This window comes from Centropristis striata, chromosome 11 (assembly GCF_030273125.1).
Source record: "Centropristis striata isolate RG_2023a ecotype Rhode Island chromosome 11, C.striata_1.0, whole genome shotgun sequence".
In the NCBI taxonomy this organism is placed as follows: domain Eukaryota; kingdom Metazoa; phylum Chordata; class Actinopteri; order Perciformes; family Serranidae; genus Centropristis; species Centropristis striata.
The window spans coordinates 12556633-12575787 of NC_081527.1; the positions used below are offsets into that span (position 1 = coordinate 12556633).

At 41.1% G+C, this 19155-nt stretch overlaps 1 protein-coding gene across 3 annotated transcripts in view; it reads left to right on the forward strand.

The window, feature by feature from the left end:
* mast3a (microtubule associated serine/threonine kinase 3a) overlaps window positions 1–19155 on the forward strand; it is a 33630-nt gene extending 14475 nt beyond the window's left edge. For all 3 annotated transcript variants that reach the window (XM_059344064.1, XM_059344063.1, XM_059344066.1), the window contains 22 exons: window positions 18–175; window positions 3536–3611; window positions 3886–4095; window positions 5340–5441; window positions 5775–5907; window positions 6528–6613; window positions 6839–6924; window positions 7276–7484; window positions 8746–8884; window positions 9132–9264; window positions 9354–9519; window positions 10046–10147; window positions 10944–11066; window positions 11270–11382; window positions 11556–11737; window positions 12108–12229; window positions 12315–12503; window positions 12927–13150; window positions 13455–13577; window positions 13764–13900; window positions 14370–14554; window positions 15444–19155. In XM_059344064.1, the coding sequence (XP_059200047.1) occupies window positions 18–175; window positions 3536–3611; window positions 3886–4095; window positions 5340–5441; window positions 5775–5907; window positions 6528–6613; window positions 6839–6924; window positions 7276–7484; window positions 8746–8884; window positions 9132–9264; window positions 9354–9519; window positions 10046–10147; window positions 10944–11066; window positions 11270–11382; window positions 11556–11737; window positions 12108–12229; window positions 12315–12503; window positions 12927–13150; window positions 13455–13577; window positions 13764–13900; window positions 14370–14554; window positions 15444–16315 (3870 nt within the window). In that variant the 3' untranslated portion in view covers window positions 16316–19155. The remainder of the gene's footprint in view (window positions 1–17; window positions 176–3535; window positions 3612–3885; window positions 4096–5339; window positions 5442–5774; window positions 5908–6527; window positions 6614–6838; window positions 6925–7275; window positions 7485–8745; window positions 8885–9131; window positions 9265–9353; window positions 9520–10045; window positions 10148–10943; window positions 11067–11269; window positions 11383–11555; window positions 11738–12107; window positions 12230–12314; window positions 12504–12926; window positions 13151–13454; window positions 13578–13763; window positions 13901–14369; window positions 14555–15443) is intronic.

The following is a 19155-nucleotide window of genomic DNA, read 5'->3' on the forward strand; positions in this document are numbered from 1 at the left end:
TTCTCTTTCCCCCTCAGTCCTCTTCTTCCCAGGAGTTATTGCACCAGTTGCCCTTCCAGCCCACGCAAGATGATCTCCACTTCCTGTTCAAACATTTCCGAAGCACAGAGAGTGTGGCGGATGAAGAAGGAGCACACGCCTCACCCCCTGTCAGACTCCGCTCACGCAGTCTCAGGTAGCTTGGATTTGAATTATACATTGAATATACGGCAGCAGATGCATGGTCTACACACAAATTTGTAACACTGCCCTCCTCTGGGATAAGTGATCGTCTCATGACATTTGTTTGATTTGAAAGAGAACCAAAGATAATATAGTATTAAATAAAAAAACAAAATATTTCAGATATAACAAACTATTGTAACCACACTTGAAATAATAATTTATTATAATTACACTACAAATAAAAAAATAAATCCCCCTCCAAAAAAAACGTGTGTTCATCCCCTAAAATGTCTGACCTTGACTATACTGACTTGTATCTGTGCAAGGTTTGTCACTAGAGAAGTGCTTTCACATTCCTCTGATGTTTGCTGACCTCCCTAAAGTCTTAGATAAATTTGGTATGTCGCAGCTTTGAAAGTCATTTGCTGTCCAATGTCCAAAAGCCTAAAACCTCTAGCAGCAAGTGAACTTGTCGGTACAGAGAGGGGTAACACACTACCAGTTACAAGCTAACAAACAAATAAAACATGCTTACTACATTTCTGCTTTTCTGATTGATCTGCTCGTAGCCGATTTTGGATAAACAGACTCGTCTTCTGAGTCGTGAGGCTCAAAAATGTACTGCTGAATTTCTCTGATGTTTGGGAGAAAATAGACCAGACGCTGAAACCATCGATGCAGTTCGTGGGTTGAGCTGGCTCTGCTCTTTTTCGCTCATTTTTAGTGCGAGCAGCAGCAGTGGTGGGCGGGCCGGAGGTCAGATCCACAGTTTCTCAGTGAGGGAGGAAGAGTAGATGACGTGCTTCCAGCCCCTTTTCAAAGAGTTTGTTTTGAACATTTTTGTGGGAAAACCATGTTAAATAAAATATGAATCATGACACATTAATTCTACATACCTTAAAACATGTCTGGGGGGCAACTTTAAATATGGCAGTATTCTGGCTGTGTGCTAAATGTTAGTTAGCTATGTGGCTAAAATGCAGTAAAGCCCTACAGTATTAGCTGGTAGCTAGTTTGCCAGGCTAACCTTTTTAGTTCAAACAACTCCTGCCTCGAGTTCAATAGGTAACTGAAGCTGACCAGTTAAAAGTCAATCCCCTGAGTGTGATGAAAGAGGAGAAAAGAAATTACGTGCCATTCGTATTTATCATTATTGAACCAATAATTCTCTGCTATTATAATTTGGCTAACATTTACTTGTCAGTTCTGTGGCCCAACCAACAGTTTTGTTTAACCAAAACTGCCACATGATGTTGTGCTACTTTCGCTTCACTGTGACGGAAATGTCTGCTGTACTAATTGAAGATGCTCACTGTGGAGCTAATAAAAAGCCTACCACGTGAAGAAGCTTTGGGCACATAATGAGCAGTAGTGGCCTGTATATTTCCCCTCTATTGCACAGCTGCATACCAAACATGTATTTAAAATCAATCATTTTATGAGAGACAAACTGTTACTGGAATGACCGAAAAGCCTTGCAGTTAGCATAGCTATGCTAAACTGTAAGCTGCAGAAATGTAAACAAGCACATTTGCTAAGAAACCACTCAGCCTCAAACCAACAAAAGTATTTCTAATGTTCTGTACATCTTAACTTTATGATAAGAAATAATGAAAAGCTGTCTGGGACGGATTTGAATGTGGTGCGATAATTGTTTATTGTGGTTCTGGAAAAATAAAAACCCCTGTGCTGGTTACTTGTGATCCCCTGGATTAGAATATAGCATTTCCTCATCATTTAGCATGGTTGCTCTCATTAAACACTTAAACAAGCCCTCTAAATAGCTCTTGTGGTGGAGAGGGTTTGAGGTTGCTCAGACTTTTATAATGGCCTGTGGAGGGTGTTGGCAGCATCTTGATGTGGTTGTTTTTTCTGTAACGTGTCCCTGCATGTGTTGCAGACATAAACATATATATGTATATACACTCATGGAAAAAATCATTAGACCACTCTTGTTTTCTTCACTTTATTGTTCATTTTAATGCCTGGTACAACTAAAGGTACATTTGTTTGGAAAAGTATAATGATAACAACAAAAATAGCTCATAAGAGTTTCACTTAAGAGCTGATATCTAGCCACTTTCCATAGGTTTCTTGACAATAATAACCAAAGATTATCAAGAAAACCATAGAAAATGGCTAGATATGAGCTCTTTAAATTATGCTCTTATAATATATCAATACATTTGTCCAAACAAATGTACCTTTAGTTGTACCAGGCATTAAAATGAACGAGAAATTGAAGTGAAAGGGTGGTCTAATAATTTTTTCGATGACTGTATATATGGGAGAGAAGGTTCTAGAAACTCTCAGATCTAGGTATGCAGAAGTGGTTGTTAAAGGGAAGAGGTCACAATCAAGGCCTTTTGTTATTTATTGGTCATTTACGCTTTTGCTGGGATTTATTAACCTTTCATTTTATTTATTACTTGTATATCAAGCAAAACAGCATTGTCTTTCAGATGGTTTGTTAATTTTTACCTCCGATCAGTTGTTGCAATGCTATTAAAAACGCATCTAAATGACGGCACGTATCGGCTGTGAAAATAGTTGACTGACAACTGTCTGTGTTGCTCTAAAATAGCTCCAGAGGGTGTGTAAAGCGTTTCTTATTGCCCTCAAATAGTTCCCAAGGGGTTAACTGTTGCAATTGCCCCCAAATAAAACCCACTGCTGTTCAACTGCAACTGTTGTGGTTACCCAGAAATAGTAAAGTGCATGTCACATGTTGATATTGTTATTTGTAGTATGTGATGTATAGGGGCACCCAGGTTTGTTATTTTTAACATTCGTGATGACAGTACATTGATTTGTAATGTGTACGGACAGTTTTTAAGGTGCCCTCTCGTAACTGAAGCCCTGTGCACACAACAGATGTGGTCATGGATACTGCAGATGAAAACCTGATCTGAATCACGTTAGTGTGATATTCAAACATGCTGTGTTTATGCGACAGGCTGGCAGTAAACAATATCAGTCAAATATTTGCAAGTTACTCATAAGAAATTGTGTAACTTTGTGTAACTTTGTTTTTTTTTTTTTTTTTAAATGTATCATTGCTTTACAGTTTCAATAGTGTAGTATCTTACTTAAACACATCTCTGTAATGTTTATGATTAAAATCAAGCATCCGGAAATGAATTATAATCCTCAGAAACTTTATTTATATAGCATCTTTCATATGTGGGGTGTAGGTCAAGATGCTTTACAATAAATTAAGAAACAGCAGAATAAATGGGGGAAAAAGGCAAACTCAAAAAATGCAAATGCTGCATGATAAATTTTAATCTGTGTAAAAATATATTTATTGCTTTCTTCTATATCTCTGATCTATTTCTTTGTGTCTCTCTTTGACCTGGTTCTCCTCCAGCCCTGGACGGACCTGTGGAACATTTGACAATGAAATTGTCATGATGAATCATGTCTACAAAGAACGCTTTCCTAAGGTACAGTCGGTGCTTTTTTCCACTTTTCTTCTTGCCGTCTTTCTATCTCTCACTTGTATTTGCTAAACATATTTAACTAATGCATCACCATGCCTAAAGATGATTTACTAACATGTGCATGAGGTTTTTTACACATAAAAATCACAATTGGAAATTTCAGCGCTCCTGAAAAAAGTCAATCTTGGCACCCGTGGTGACCAAGTTAAAATAACTTTTTATTAAAAATACTGCTGTCACTGTTTTAAATGAAGTCTTCCGTCTTGTTTTTTTCCAGGCGACAGCCCAGATGGAGGGTCGGCTGCTCGACATCATTGCAGAGCTCTCCCCAGGCACTTCTCTGCCCCTGGCTGATGGTGTGCTGGGATTCATTCAGCACCAGCTGGTGGAGCTCGCCAGAGACTGCCTGGACAAGTCCCAGAAAGGCCTGGTCACCTCCAGGTACTTTGTGGAGCTGCAGGAGAAACTGGAGAAGCTGCTGCATGAGGTGAGTGTTTCTCATCTTTTAAACATGTTTTTCCATCTGATTCTTGAACAAAACACACACTAGTTTTGTTTTTGGTTGTTATTTGTTTTTATTATTGGCCGTGTGAGCATTCAGCCAGTGTTTCTCAGACATCATCAGTGGATTTCTGATTGTTGGTAGCTCCGATTGCACGCTGGGACATTGCATGCTTTACTGTGGCTTCACTGGGAACATTGAATTGAAATTGCCTGTCTGATTGGTTCTCATTCAGTGCTGTTTCCACTTCATTAGTCTGTAATTGTCTTGTCATTTTATATCATTACTCAGATCTCTGCAGTGGTCAAGTGTTTGATTATATAATGATTTATTACATAACCTTTCCAGTAACAATTTCACTGCAGCACATGCCGCCTTCTGCAAAACAGATTACAGCTTCTGCTACACACTCTATTGACTTTCTCTTTTTTAATCAGAAAGTTGGATAAACGAACATGAAGTTCATTTCTCAGCTATAGTTAGTACAGTCAGTGCAGTGCTCTTGTATTTATTCAGTCTCTTAGTAGTTTTATTTATTGTACAGTACAAAAGGGACAGACATTATTTTTTCCTATATTTCCACCAAAGCCACATTTCTGTAATTATTCTTCCATCTTGCCACTAAAATGGTTTTCCAGCTTCGAGAGAGTTTATTTTAAGCAATTGGTCCCCGCTGTCACATGTTATGTTTGAATTTATCCCTGTGCTTGCAAGTTCTTCTCTGGAATTATGATTACTGTTTCATTATACTGTTGTTCTTTACACTTTTTGGAAGATTATACCTTTTTAAAAATAGATCTTTTAACAGGTTTGACAGGGTAAGACACAGCCTGTTACAAATTATCACTTGTCTAACCTGAACTCTGAATGCCATCACTCTTACTCTTACACCACCTCTGAAACGCTGCTCCTGAAGCTGCTGTTTGACCAAGGCACGGCAATGTTAGACTAAGATATTGAGACAATGAGACTGAATGAAAGTGGAATCACAAGTGTTTTTTATTATTTATAAATCTGGCAAACATAAAAAGAGCATTGATGCAAGATGTTGAAATACCAGCCCTGATCTATTCAATCGCCAACACATAATGTAAGAAGATGAAATGGATGCTATAAATACGAGCCAAAGTGCAGACGGCCTCTGTGGATGACATGCGCTGCCTCATGGCTCGTGCCAATTCGATTAGGTCACAATAATAATCCATCATCCTTTGTCCTCTCCTGATCAGGCGTACGAGCGTTCAGAGAGCGAGGAGGTGACCATCATCACCAAACTGGTGAAGAAGATTCTTATCGTCATCTCCAGGCCGGCCAGGCTCCTGGAGTGTCTGGTAAGACTCACCGGCAGACACGGCAGCGATCGTGGGTACAGGAGGGACAAAATGTCAACATGATGCTTACCAGCTCAGCAGCCTGGAACAAAAATAACTGTCCCTTCAAATGCCCAGGTGGCAGATGACTCACAGACATTGATGATGTGGTGCGGTAATGATAGTTTTAGCAGTAATAATAACACAGGTGCATGTTGAAATAAGCCAAAAGCAAGTTTACCTTGTCTGACAGGATGATGTTTGGACATGTAGCACGGCAAAAACAAAAGCAATGGCCGACTAAATGATGTTGTAAAATTAAGTGAAACCACATGTGTCCTGTGTTTTCTACAGGAGTTTGATCCAGAGGAGTTTTACCAACGTTTGGAGGTGGCAGAGGGTCAAGCCAAAGTCGGCCAGGGCATCAAGACTGATATTCCCAGATACATCATCAGCCAGCTCGGCCTCACCAGGGATCCCCTGGAAGGTGTGATGCTTATTTATTTACTTATTTTTTCATTTTAGTATTTTAGTATAACTGACTATCTAGGGATTTTAGAATACTTCTTGAATGCATTGTACTGTATTGATATGTTTCAGGATTTGTCCTTTATAAAAAATATTTAAGATAAGATATGATTTTATTTATCCCAAAGTGGGGAAATTAGTTGTCACAGCAGCTCAAGATACAGATACAGACACAGACACAGATAGAAGACATAATAAGAATATAAAAAAGTCCTAGTTCATGCTTGCGTGTTGTTGAGTCCTTAATTTTTCACTTAAACAGTTTGTACATTTGGTTTGGTGGATGAGAACATTAAAAATTGCCTTTACAGAAGTTCATGAAGTTCATGTCAGTATTGATTTGTATTATTTGTATTTGCTCAACTGGAAAACTTTAATCAGTTAACAGCAGTGAATCATTATTTACTAATCATTTTATATAATACTAATAATTATGCTTTGGACACAGTGACAGTTGTAACTTTGTTAAGCATCATTAGACAGTTTGTGTCGTCTGCAAACAGTTGAATAAGCGCTCATTGTCCTCACTTAACTTGTAAACTGAATGGAGTTCGGTTTGTGTGTCTGTTGCTGTCACAGAGATGGTCCACCTGGAGCAGACGAGTCCGAGTCACAGAGCGGCCAGCAGAGAGTCTGATGACACAGGAGATGCAGCACCTATACAGGTATGAGCTTACAGTAAATAGTTATGAAGTAGTTGAATTGTAATGTGACTCTCAGGTTGACAGAACAATCAGTGGTGGGTAAAGTAATGCTAAAGACCATAGCAGCTGTCCTGAAGAAATATGAAATAACACTCAAGGGGATTTATACAGTTTAAGGAGTTGATAAAGTTGATGCAGCAAGCGACTAAGTTCCTGTTATTTTGCTTCTGTTTTTCTGTGATTCAGAGCCGAGCAGCCTGCACCCCTCCTCGTAGGAAACCACTGGAGAGCGACTTTGAGACTATCAAGCTCATTAGCAATGGCGCCTATGGGTGAGTAAGACAGACTTCTTTGTTTGTGTCTGACTGACTCAGTCTCTTTGCGGACGCCACAGAGAGCCCAATAAAAGCGGAAAAGAAACTAAAATGAGGATGTGTTGCTGTCGTATTTTTGTGTTTACACTTACAATTTGTCTTGGCAATGTAATTTCAAGTCTGAACTGATCGTAAGTGATGTGTATGCTTCCTCATCTCCTTTCCTCTGTAAAATCGCTCACTGTATCTCCCTCCATACCTGTCGTTCCCTAATAAACTCTCCTATCCTTGATTGTCCTGTAATTTTTCCTTTTGTCTCTTTTTTTGTCCTCCTCCGTCCCTCTCTCCCTCCCTTCTCCTGCCATTCAGGACTGTATTTCTGGTGCGCCACAAGGAAACCCGTCAACGTTTTGCCATGAAGAAGATCAACCGACAGAACCTGATGCTTAGAAACCAAATCCAGCAGGTGTTTGTGGAGCGAGACATCCTCACCTTTGCTGAAAACCCATTTGTGGTTTCTATGTTCTGCTCTTTTGAGACACGCAGGCACCTCTGCATGGTCATGGAGTATGTGGAAGGTAAGGTTTTAACTGTCCCTGTACATGTCCATTTATTTGCCAAGGATATGGCACAAAAACTGATATAATATTGTCAAAAGATACACTCTCAGGGGATTCAGGGATGAATTTTTTTCAGTTTGGGATCCAGTGCTGACATACTTGGGTAAACTTATGGTTCTGCCCACTTAACACCACTCAGCAGCCCTCTAACATTTTCATTTACAGTTGTGATATTCATCCATGTGAACTGTAGTGTGTAGTGCACAACATCAGCGATGTTAAGCCTATAGGGGTGTTTCCATTACAGTCCAATACCAGGAATAAGTCGGGTCTCACCCGTAGAAACGCCCCTATTTTGAATATGAGCCGTTCTGAGCGGTCTTTTGACCAGACTTTTTTGGCCCCGTCGTAGAGCAGGGCTGTTTCTCTCCACTGAAAAAACGCTAAGCAGGATGTGACGTAGTACTCAACGCCACAATAACACGCGCCATTTGTAAAAGCTGGCGAAGTAGCGAGTAGTCACAAGCAACAATAAACATAAGCCCCTTTCATATTGTGGCCCCGCAAATCCCCGCTGTATTGCTGGAAAGAGCTGTGCCAGCTCTTCGCCTTAGGGTGTTCATAGTGATCCTGTGAAGGCGTGATTTTCTGCCCTTTCATAGTGCAGGCATCGTGGAACGAGGTGCACAGTAGCACATTGCTAATAGGCTAACAGTTAGCTCTGTAGCAGTACAGTGTGTTTGTGCTGCTGCTGCAGGAGGTGTTCACTTAGCGATCTCTGTTTGTTTACAACAAGCACCGGACACTCTGTGCACAGTTAGCGATGCCGGTTAATTCACAATCACTATGTTTATGATCAGCGGAGACGCTGTGCATAATTAGCCATGCTGCTTTGTTTATGATCAGCGGTGGACTTTGTGCACAGTTAGCGACAGTGGCCCGTGTGTAATCTGTCGCGTATGTGATCACAGATCACTGTCAAAACTGCGGCTAAGCGATTGAGCTATGATAGAAAACCACACGTCACCTCTGGAGTCTCGTAAATTCCTCTGGGGCCTTTTATTGTAATGGAGACACGCAGAGGGAACAGACAGTTGAGAGGGCGTGGCCTGAGACTTTCCCAGCAACCACTCTTCCCAATAATGGAAACACGGCTATGTTTATGTGTATGTTGTTGTTTTTTTGTATTGTTAATACTGTCTATAGGCTTTTTATGTCCACCCACACAAAAGAGTCATTCAGAAAGCCTCTACAAGTATCTGCCTCTTTGTACTTTAAGGGGGCGATTGTGCCAACCTGTTGAAGAACATCGGTCCTCTGCCTGTGGACATGACTCGGCTGTATTTTGCAGAGACTGTTCTGGCTTTAGAGTATCTTCACAACTATGGCATCGTACACAGAGACCTCAAACCTGACAAGTGAGTCCTCATTTCACACTTTTCACTTTTTCTTCCTCTGCTTTGCGGCGGCACCTAATTACTTTTGAGGCTTTATTCATTTTTTTTTTTTTTGACTTGCCAACGTCTTTAAAAGCCTGGCAATCTGTTTGAAGTCGGAAGAGAATATTCTAAAACTTTCTGCCTTTGATATTTTTTCCACACAATCTGAGATCTCTGTTTTGGGGTTGGCGTTTGATGTAACATGAAACATTTCTGTCTTTTGTAGTTTGTTAATCACCTCCATGGGACACATAAAGCTGACAGACTTTGGGCTGTCAAAGATTGGTCTAATGAACATGACCACCAACTTATATGAAGGACATATTGAAAAGGATACCAGAGAGTTCATCGACAAACAGGTTTGTCTCTTCATCTCTTCTTCTCCTCATCTGTCTGTTGTGTTTATGGCCTTAACTGACATTAGTCTTTGATCTCTTCCTTCCTACAGGTGTGTGGGACTCCAGAGTACATTGCTCCAGAGGTGATCCTGAGGCAGGGATATGGGAAGCCAGTAGACTGGTGGGCTATGGGCATCATCCTGTATGAGTTCTTAGTGGGCTGTGTGCCTTTCTTTGGGGACACACCAGAACAACTCTTCGGTCAGGTGGTCAACGGTAAGAGATCCAATAGTTCAGTGCATTATTATTGAGTCATCACATTCTTACGTAATACAGACGCATCTTAATGAATTAGAATATCATAGAAAAGTTTATTTATGTCAGTAATTTAAAAAGTGGACATATTATATAGATCCATTACACACAGAATGAAACATTTCATGTCTTAATTAATTAATTTAATTTTTTCTAATTATGATTATGGCTTACATTTAATGAAGACCTGAAATTCGGTGTCTCTAAAAAAATTTGAATATTACAAAAGACATATTTGAAAAAGTATGTTTAATATGGAAATATTGGCCTCTGAAAAGTATGTCCATCTATATGCACTCAATAATTGGTTGGGGCTATTTGACTTGAACTACTGGAAATGGACTTTTCCATGATATTCTAATTTATTGAGATGCATCTGTATTTTAATTTAATATTTAGTTTATTATAGTCCTAGGTTGTTGGCAGTCACCTGAAGTCTATCCGATGTTTCAATGTAATTTTATCCCTTCATTGGTGTGTCCTTCAGATGACATCATCTGGCCAGACGGGGAGGACGCTCTGCCAGCTGATGCCCAGGATCTTATCACCAGACTCCTGAGACAGAGCCCTCTGGAGCGTCTGGGAACAGGTTGGTGGCCGTGTGACTGATGATGAATGAGTGGACAAAGCCCTCTAGAGTATAAACTGCTGGGTCCCAGGGTGCTCTGCACTGTGACCTTCTGCTGGCAACAGGGCAGATTTCACTAGAGAGAGATAGTCAGGGAATAAAGTTAAATGTGGAGAAATGTAAAGGTGTTCTACATCCTTCAAACATGCATACACATATATACACAAATTCTGTGTCACATATGTATCTTTGTCTTCCCAGCTCATCTTATCTCTGTATGCATATATACATTCACTGCATATACTACTACACTACACACACATTCACACACAACTCCCTTCCATAACCCATCATGCATTTGACAGTGGTTTTCCCTGAACTTTAAATATAATTCAACTAAAAAACTAATACAAAAGATTACATAAATGAATAATTTATAGTTTATAAGCATTTACATTTCAATAACTGATATAAAATATAATGTATAACATAATAAATAAATTGGTGTGTATATATAAATATATATTACATATATATTTCATATTCTAGTCACTAATCGAGTGTGCCACGTTCATTTACAGCAGTGCGCTTTTGCCTGTTTTTACTAAGTTACTATCACAAGACAGTCTGAGAGCTGTGAAACAGAATACGGCACAATAATTGTTTTATTTTGATGATTTTCATAATTGTTGGGAGCCAAAATCATAATTTCAATATAAAATTTAATTAATCGCCCAGCCCTACTGGAAACCACATATGAAAGCCAGACCTGTTCATCTGATTTTTTTTTAATTTCTTTTAATTTTTTGCTCTCTAGGTGGAACCACTGAGGTAAAGATGCACATGTTCTTCCTGGGTCTGGACTGGAACGGCCTCCTGAGACAGAAAGCAGAATTCATACCTCAACTAGAGACTGAAGAGGACACCAGTTACTTTGACAGTATGTGGCCGACCAGTTACATTTGCACGCCTTAAATGTTCTAGTGTGGACTCACCTAACTACAACACAAATATACATTTCACAGACACACCTTTGTTTGAAACCCAGAGGGACATGGGACAGTGAGCAGGGTGACTGGTGGTGATTTAATTTAGGATAAAAACATTTCATTACTCAATACACTCTCATTGCGTTTCTTACAGCCCGATCGGAGCGCTACTGCCACCTGGACTCAGATGATGATGATGAAACAAACGATGATGAATCATCTCTGGAACTCCGACAGTTTTCCTCTGTGGCTCACCGCTTTAGCAAGGCACTGCTCTGCTTATTTGTCTCCCCCATAGATTATTTCACATCCTGTGTGTATATATAGATGTATCACGAAAATAAATATGTTACGTTAATTACTCTTTGATAGAATGAAACATTGGTGTGAACTCTGAGAAAAAAGTCCTCCACGTAACACATTTTCTTTTAAAACTGTAGGTGTACAGCAGCACAGAGCACCTGTCCACCTCCACACCATCCAACCAGAGCCTGTCATCGTCAGAGCGAAGCCACAGTGAGGAGAAGGAGGAGCGATGGGAGGGCAGGGGAGTCCTCTCCCCTGGCGATGGACACAAAAACTTGGCTGGTGGAGACAGGAGGGCAGATGGACACAGAGGGAGGTGAGAGCATGAGATGTAAGAGAGTGATGTCCTAATTATGAGAGGAAAAGAATTATAGCCTCGTTCTCGCCTCGTTAGCTATCAGTCTGTAAAAAATGTGAGACTGAAGTGTAAAATTCTCTCCCATGAAATATCGAGCATATTCATTGATCCTTCCTACATGGAGACTGCGTCGGTGTTCAGACGAGGGTTTTCTCGTTGCGCTCTGACTCGCTGCACCTGATTTGCAGGTCAGGTGGAGGCTTTGGGCTTTGGGTGTGAGTAGCAGTGTCAGGTTTCCTGCTTTTCATTCAGAGCACACTAGGGAAAGGCACCAGATCCTTCTATGACCCGACTGAAATCCTGCATGTTTCTCATGTTTTCCTCCCAGCCTACGTCCTCGGGCTTCATCCAGCTCGTCCCAGTCAGAGCGCAGCGCCAGCCCTCTGGTGATGAACAGCACGCAGAGCCTCGACATCATGCCTCGCTTCGCCATCTCCGCCGAGGAGGAAGGTAAGACCGACACACACGGGCCTCTGTACATTCTCCTCTCCTCTCATTGACACCAGTAGTCATGATCTATACCTTCACATTCTAGACGGGATGGTTTCCAACCTACGGCGAATACGCCTCCGGAGCAACAGCACAGGCACCAGGCCGTCCTTCCGAAGAGGGGCATCTCGGCGCATCGCCCACCAGCTGGAGACCCCGGAGAAACCCAGATCCCCAGCTGGAAAAGTCCCTAAGTCTGCCTCTGTCTCTGGCCTGTCCCTCATCATCACCCCAGGTAGACAGGATGATAAAAATGTCTATAAATTGAAGCTAGCTTTACCTAGTTCCCATTAAAGCAGGTATAGATTCAGCTTCAGTTTGCAGCCCTAATCATGTTTTTATAAGAAGTCCTCTAGAGAAAGGACTGTAATTTGTTAGTAACTTCTTAGATTATTTGTGTGTTTACAGTGCCCTCTACAGCCCAATGCAGTGTAATTTACACAATAAACACAAACCATAAACACCAACACTGTAGCCAAGATAACAATAATGGCACTTGATTAATTATGATGTTTCCCATTTCAGTTATTTACTAAGAATCACACATATTAGAATAAGCATATTTATTATAGTCTGGTAGAAGTTTAAAATACTGAATGCTGCAAAAAAATATTTCCATAAACACTCATCTTTGTAATCATCTTTTTATTTAATCCAGATGACTCAGCAGGTCCTCCTACGAGCCCCAAATCGTCCTTGTCCCTGTCGTCCAACCCCTCTTCCAGAGACTCGTCCCCCAGCAGGGACCTCTCCGTCAGCATCAGCTGTCTCAGGCCTCCTGTGGTCATCCACAGCTCTGGGAAGAGGTTTGGCTTCGCATTGCGAGCTATCAGAGTCTACATGGGGGACAGCGATGTCTACACTGTCCACCACATGGTCTGGGTATGTGTCTCAAGTATGAAAAATTATGTATATTAAACGAAAGTAGATGCACATTAAAACAACTTTCAGGATCTTCAGATTTTTTTGTAGATGGCCTTAAAAGTCAAGGTTGTAGAGATTGAATAAGCCTGCCAAATCAGCTCTTCTGTGTATACATTTGTTATTGTTTTCACTTGGTAAGTAAACCGAAAACATTGGTTGTAATAATTGCAGAGGTGAAACACTGTCAGTCATGGTAACAGCTGATTAGATGGTTGCTTGACCAGTAATTTTATTCTAAGGTTGTGTGTGTTTGTGTCCACAGTGTGTTGAGGAAGGCAGTCCAGCACACGAGGCAGGATTGAGGGCTGGCGACCTCATTACTCACGTCAACGGGGAGTCGGTGCAAGGACTCGTCCACACTGAGGTGGTGGAGCTCCTGCTCAAGGTATGAAGACTACTTTCATTTTTAATACTGTTTTTCTCCAATCATACTTTGTATTTTGATGTGTTTAAGTAGAGTAGAGAAAAGTCTAAACCCATTACTCTCAAAGAAATATACTACACACTGGAAATATACACTTTACCTAAGAGAGAAGGCCTTATAGATTTATGTTAATTATTTGTTGGACAGAGTGGCAACAGGGTCACCCTGCAGACTACTGCACTGGAGAACACTTCTATCAAGGTTGGCCCTGCCAGAAAATCGAGCTACAAGGCCAAAATGGCCCGGCGCAGCAAGAAGAGCAAGAGGAAGGACGGACAGGACAGGTACAGCAGGAGAGGATCAAGTCATACACATTACTGTTTGACTTGTGGAACTCCCATCTAAAGCTTAGTATAGATTCATAATACACAACTTGCCCTGCCTGTGACTGCAGTTTACAGTCAAATATTTCTATTCTCCCAGTCTGTTTCTTTCCTTTTTGGTCTGTTTAAACTAAATTTGACTAAAATTGCACCCATTTGTTTGTCGCTTGATTTTAAAGGCTAATTCATAGCTCAAAAAGAGCTGCACAAATAATGCTTCTATCACAATTCCATTTATATAAATTTTAATGGATCTTAGTTTCTGGAAGTTGTCTTTTTCTTTTTCTTTGGCTGTTGTTGTTGTTGTTGTTTTTTAACTGTGGTGCATATTTTTGGCTCATTGATACAATTTTTTTTTTAATCAAAGTAAGCATGCAAAAACAATATTCTAGACAGAAAACTCACCTGATGCCTCTCTCATCTTATGCAGCCGACGACGTAGCATCTTGAAGAAGCTGTCTAAGCATACACCTCCTCCGCCCATGCAGAGCAGTCGTAGTTTCTCTTCAGGTTTCCACCAGTCATCTAGCGACAGCCTCTCTGGCTCCCCCACGCAGAGCCTCTCTCCTGGGCCGTCTACGCCTTGTCGCTCTCCTGCTCCCGACCACTCCGGAGGTGAGTCACAAGCATCCCAAAACAGGAGCTGTCAATTTCTTCACGCCTAATGTTTTTATGTTGTGAACAATATATCCTTTATTTAACCAGGTAAAAGCCTCATTGAGATTAAAAATCTCTTTTTAAGAGAGACCTGGCCAAGAAAGCAGCATAAAAAAGAGACAAGTTACAACATTAAACACAGTTATCACAAACATTAAATACAAATACAGCCATCACAACAACACTGAGTGAGCATCAGTAGCCGACTTATATGGAGCAGTCACACTGACCAAGGGAAGCGATTTCTTTGTCCTTTAAAATTAATATGAATTCCCTGATTGTGATCAGACAGTTTCAATTCCTTTTGCAAATTATTCAAGGACAAAGGGGCGCCGTAACAAAAAGCTTTCTTACCTAACTCAGTTCACGCTCTTGGCATCAGCATCTGTACATTATTTTGAGAACGTAGAGTTTGGTTTCGACACATGTATGTACACAGGTATGAGGGGAGCAGCCCAAGAATAGATATGTAGATAAAAAATAACCAATGAGAGAGCCTGCGGACATACAAAGACGACATTTTAGCCGTGGCATACAGAATACAATGATGTGTGCGATTTTCACAGCCATTATGGAAAGCAGAGCACAATGATAAACACAGTCCAACTTCTTACGGCTCTGATTAGTTGCATTCATAAAAAGCAGATCACCATATTCCAGTAGAGGCAAGAAAGTTGCAGAAATCAAATATTTCCTTGACTTGATAAGAGAAGCAAGATTTGTTTCTGAAAAAGATTCCCAATTTTAGTTTAGTTTTGTCACAAGGCTTTTAATATGAGGTTTAAATGATCGTTTCTGACCAATAGTGATCCCTAAATATTTTTTAATTTCTTTCTCTTTCTGTCAGATTCAAGTTCTTCTCCCTGCTCCAGCTCCCCTAACTCGCCTGTACCACAAGCCCGTCCCAGCTCCCTCCACGTCTTGGGTCGCTACACCAAAGCTGGCCGCTGCAAGTCCACCAGCAGTATCCCTCCTTCACCGTTGGCCTGCATCCCCCCTCCTCAGCCCCTCTCTCCCCAGTGCTCTCCATCCTGCCTCCCCAATCACCCCAAGACCCTACAGGGTTTCCACGGTAAGACATTGTCCCCTCCCACTATCACCCGCCATTCTGTGCGTCCCCGCAGTGCAGAACCGCCGCGGTCGCCGCTCCTCAAGAGGGTCCAGTCTGCAGAGAAGCTTACAGGAGACAAGATGACAGGAGGATACCATGCAGATAGAAAAGCCTACAGCACCCGCCGCCACACCATGGAGGTGCCTCTGTCTGAAGGGGAGGGGCTGGAGGACATGGAGGGGGACACCGCCACCGGTTTCGTCTGTGTCGGCGAGCACGGCCGCCAGGGTCTGTACATAGGAGGGCAGAGAGGCCACCAGGACACAGCCAGCGGAGGCAGCGAGCACTACCGCTCTACCGCCTCGCCACAACACCGCGGCAGCAACCACCACTCCTCCAAAGAGGTGGTGGTGATGAGGAAACTGGCGCTGTCGGAGCGAAGGGACTCCTTCAAGAAACAGGAGGCAGTCCAGGAAGTGAGTTTTGATGATTTGGAGGAGAGAGAATCGACGCCGAGCCCGACGCTTCCGGCCACACAGCCGAAATCGTTCAAGGCGTCCTGGATCAACTCGGCGCAGCCAGAATCTGCTGTGAAGTTGGAAGGAAGAGGATCACAGGGTACAACAACACCACAGAAAGCCAAGTCAAAAGACAAAGAGGGTTTTTAGTTTTGTCGCTTTGCCAGGGAGAACAGGTCGAAGAAGAGTCTCACTCAGGAGGAGACTGAAAAGTGAAGTCTTTGACCTGCTACTGTACTTGCATTTGAAGGCCTTGCATGTGTCCAGAAAACTGTGACCAAGTTTTAAATCATCACAAGCAACCGCTTGAAGACGGAAGAACACATTAACATCGATGTTTCTCGGTAATATATATGCATCCTGCAACACTGTTAACAGAATAATGACTGCCAAACTATGTTTACTTCCTAGTTGCTTGTTCTCTCTCTTGGTTCTCAAATCACTGTGGCGCCTGTAACTGATATATTTTGTAAATACTTTTGGTTTTAAATGAAGAAACTTATTTATGACTTTTTATGCTCATCTTGTTTCGGTTGCTGAAAATGCCTCAGATGCTTCAGCTGTTCATGAATTGCACAAAAGAAAAGCCACGCAACAACTTCTCACTGGGGATTTACAGCAAAGGTGCAAAGAAGGGTCGATATTGTACCTTTTATTTTATTTTTATACCTCAATGCCTGTCTAGAAGTGGGTGTTGTTTCATGTTCAGATTGGGTCTTTGAAATAAACCTGATTTCCACTGCATGGTTCAGCTAGACGTCACTAAGCTCACCATTGGTTCCAGGCCCTGTTTGATATTTCACTGATGGCGGGATATTCAGCTGAACGCCATAGCCATGCTGCCATTTCCAAAAATCTGAGTCAAGTGAATTTTAAAAAAATGTGGTCGCTGTTTGGCTACCCAATGGTGGGTTAGTACATAACATCTCATGTTGCATTTATGACAGAGAAAATGATCATTACCTCCAATATCGTGAGTCGTCACAATTGCAATAGCAGTCAAAATAATCACAATTAGATTTTTTTTCTCTCCAAATCATCCAGCTTTACTATCCCTCCCTATAAGAGGGAGCCAGTTAAGTAGAGCTGAGCCGTACTATGCAGTGAAAATGCAGCATTTCAGTGTTTGTCCTGTGACGTATAATGTATTATAGAATTTCAGAAGATCTTCTGTGCTGCCTCTCTATCATACAGATTGTTTTGGTGTCCATTTGGACTCATCGATACCGAACACGGGCCTTGTAAAAAAAACACTTTTAAAAGGACAAAAATATCAACATCTCAATACTCAGAAGCCTAGCTGTGGTGCCAAAGCATGGTTTAGCCATAGGAACCATTTAAAAAGAGGTACTGTAGTTGTACATAAGAAGCTTCATGCATGCATGGGCTCTACTTCCACTTCCTGTCTGTCCTGTAAAAAAAAATAAATAAAGGAAAAAGACGTACATCACTCCTCTGGTGGTGGTATAACCTGATCAATATACAGGTGTGTAGATAAACTTGTGAATACCTTTGGAAGCTGTTGTCTCTGTCCTCAAATACCTTGGTGAATCAAGCCTCCGTCCAGTTCCCTACATAACTAGTCTAGCTGAAGTGTTTGCACAAGTTGTCGTAGCCGTATAACAGTTAGAGCACATTTATATTTCAGGACTATTTCCTTCTCCGTGAGATTCAATAATTGTACAGTGGATGCAACAAAACAAAACTGGTTCCCTTGGCTGTTTTTTTTTTTTTAAATGCGTGTTATGAATGAATGTTTACATTTTAGTGCAAATATGTGTGTGGACTTGTTAAATTATTCTGGGAAAAAAAGAAGAGTGACAGGGAAGTTCAACCAGAGGCCCTGCGTGGATGAAGGAATGAGTCGAGGTGATCTCCTTTTGTATATTTTGATATGGAAAAAGTCTTGTTGCAGTACTAATAACCAATGCTGTTGATGTATATTGTATAAACAATGGTGGACCTTATAACAGCTGTCGGTGGTGTCTTTTTGAAAGTGACCTTTGTAAGGGTAGATGGACTTGGATACATTGTGTAATGTCACTTATATGTGGCAACGTCTTAATCTCACATTGTGGTCAGCCTCAAAGGATTGTGCATGCTTCACATCCCACTATAATATTCCCACAACATATTTAATTTTTTTAAACTCCTATAATCTCAACCAAACTGCAAAAGAAGGTTTTGTTAAGAGATTTGAAAGTGTGAGGTTTTTTTTTTTTTTTTTTTTTAGCTCTTTATTCATTATTTTCTATTTTTGTTGTTTTCTATTCTTTTTCAGGAACTGTTTGGAACAAAAACAGCTTCTGGTCTTATTTCAGATGGATTTGTCCTGTATTCCTGGGTTTTATGACTGCATTGAGGGAACTCTTAATGTGGGAATTTTATAATGGATGTTTAGCACATACCAAGTCTTCAATGGGGGGTCATAGATTGTGGGGCTTCAAGTTAGAAGTTTGTATGTTGTACTTTGGGGGTAAAATTGTCTGTGTAGGATTTATCACTGAATTTCTGATGCAATACACATCTTGTTAATTTCTTGGGATTTCATCTTTGTCTTTTGCACCCACACCAAACAGTCACGGTATCTTCTGACCTTTATGATGTTGTACTTTTAAAATCCATGACTTCATTTTGTGACAACCTCATCAGAACTCCAGACCAATGGTTTCTGAATCACACACTGAAAATAAAACTCCACAACGACTCCTCTTATCTCCATTTTCCAAGCGTGTGTGTGATAAACCTCATGTTTTCACATGGATGCTCAACTGTCATTTTCCATTATTTCCATACTTGTTTTTATTGTGTTTGTGTTAAAAGTTGTTGCTCTGCTTTTGACTCTTTGTCCCCAAATGACAAACTGGCCTTTGTGAAATTCCTACCATGTGGGTATCTGATGCAGACTGGTGTGACATTGTTTTTTTATTGTCTTAACAGTGCTTGAAATAAATGCATTGCAAAGGGACTACGAGGTCCAGGACTACAAA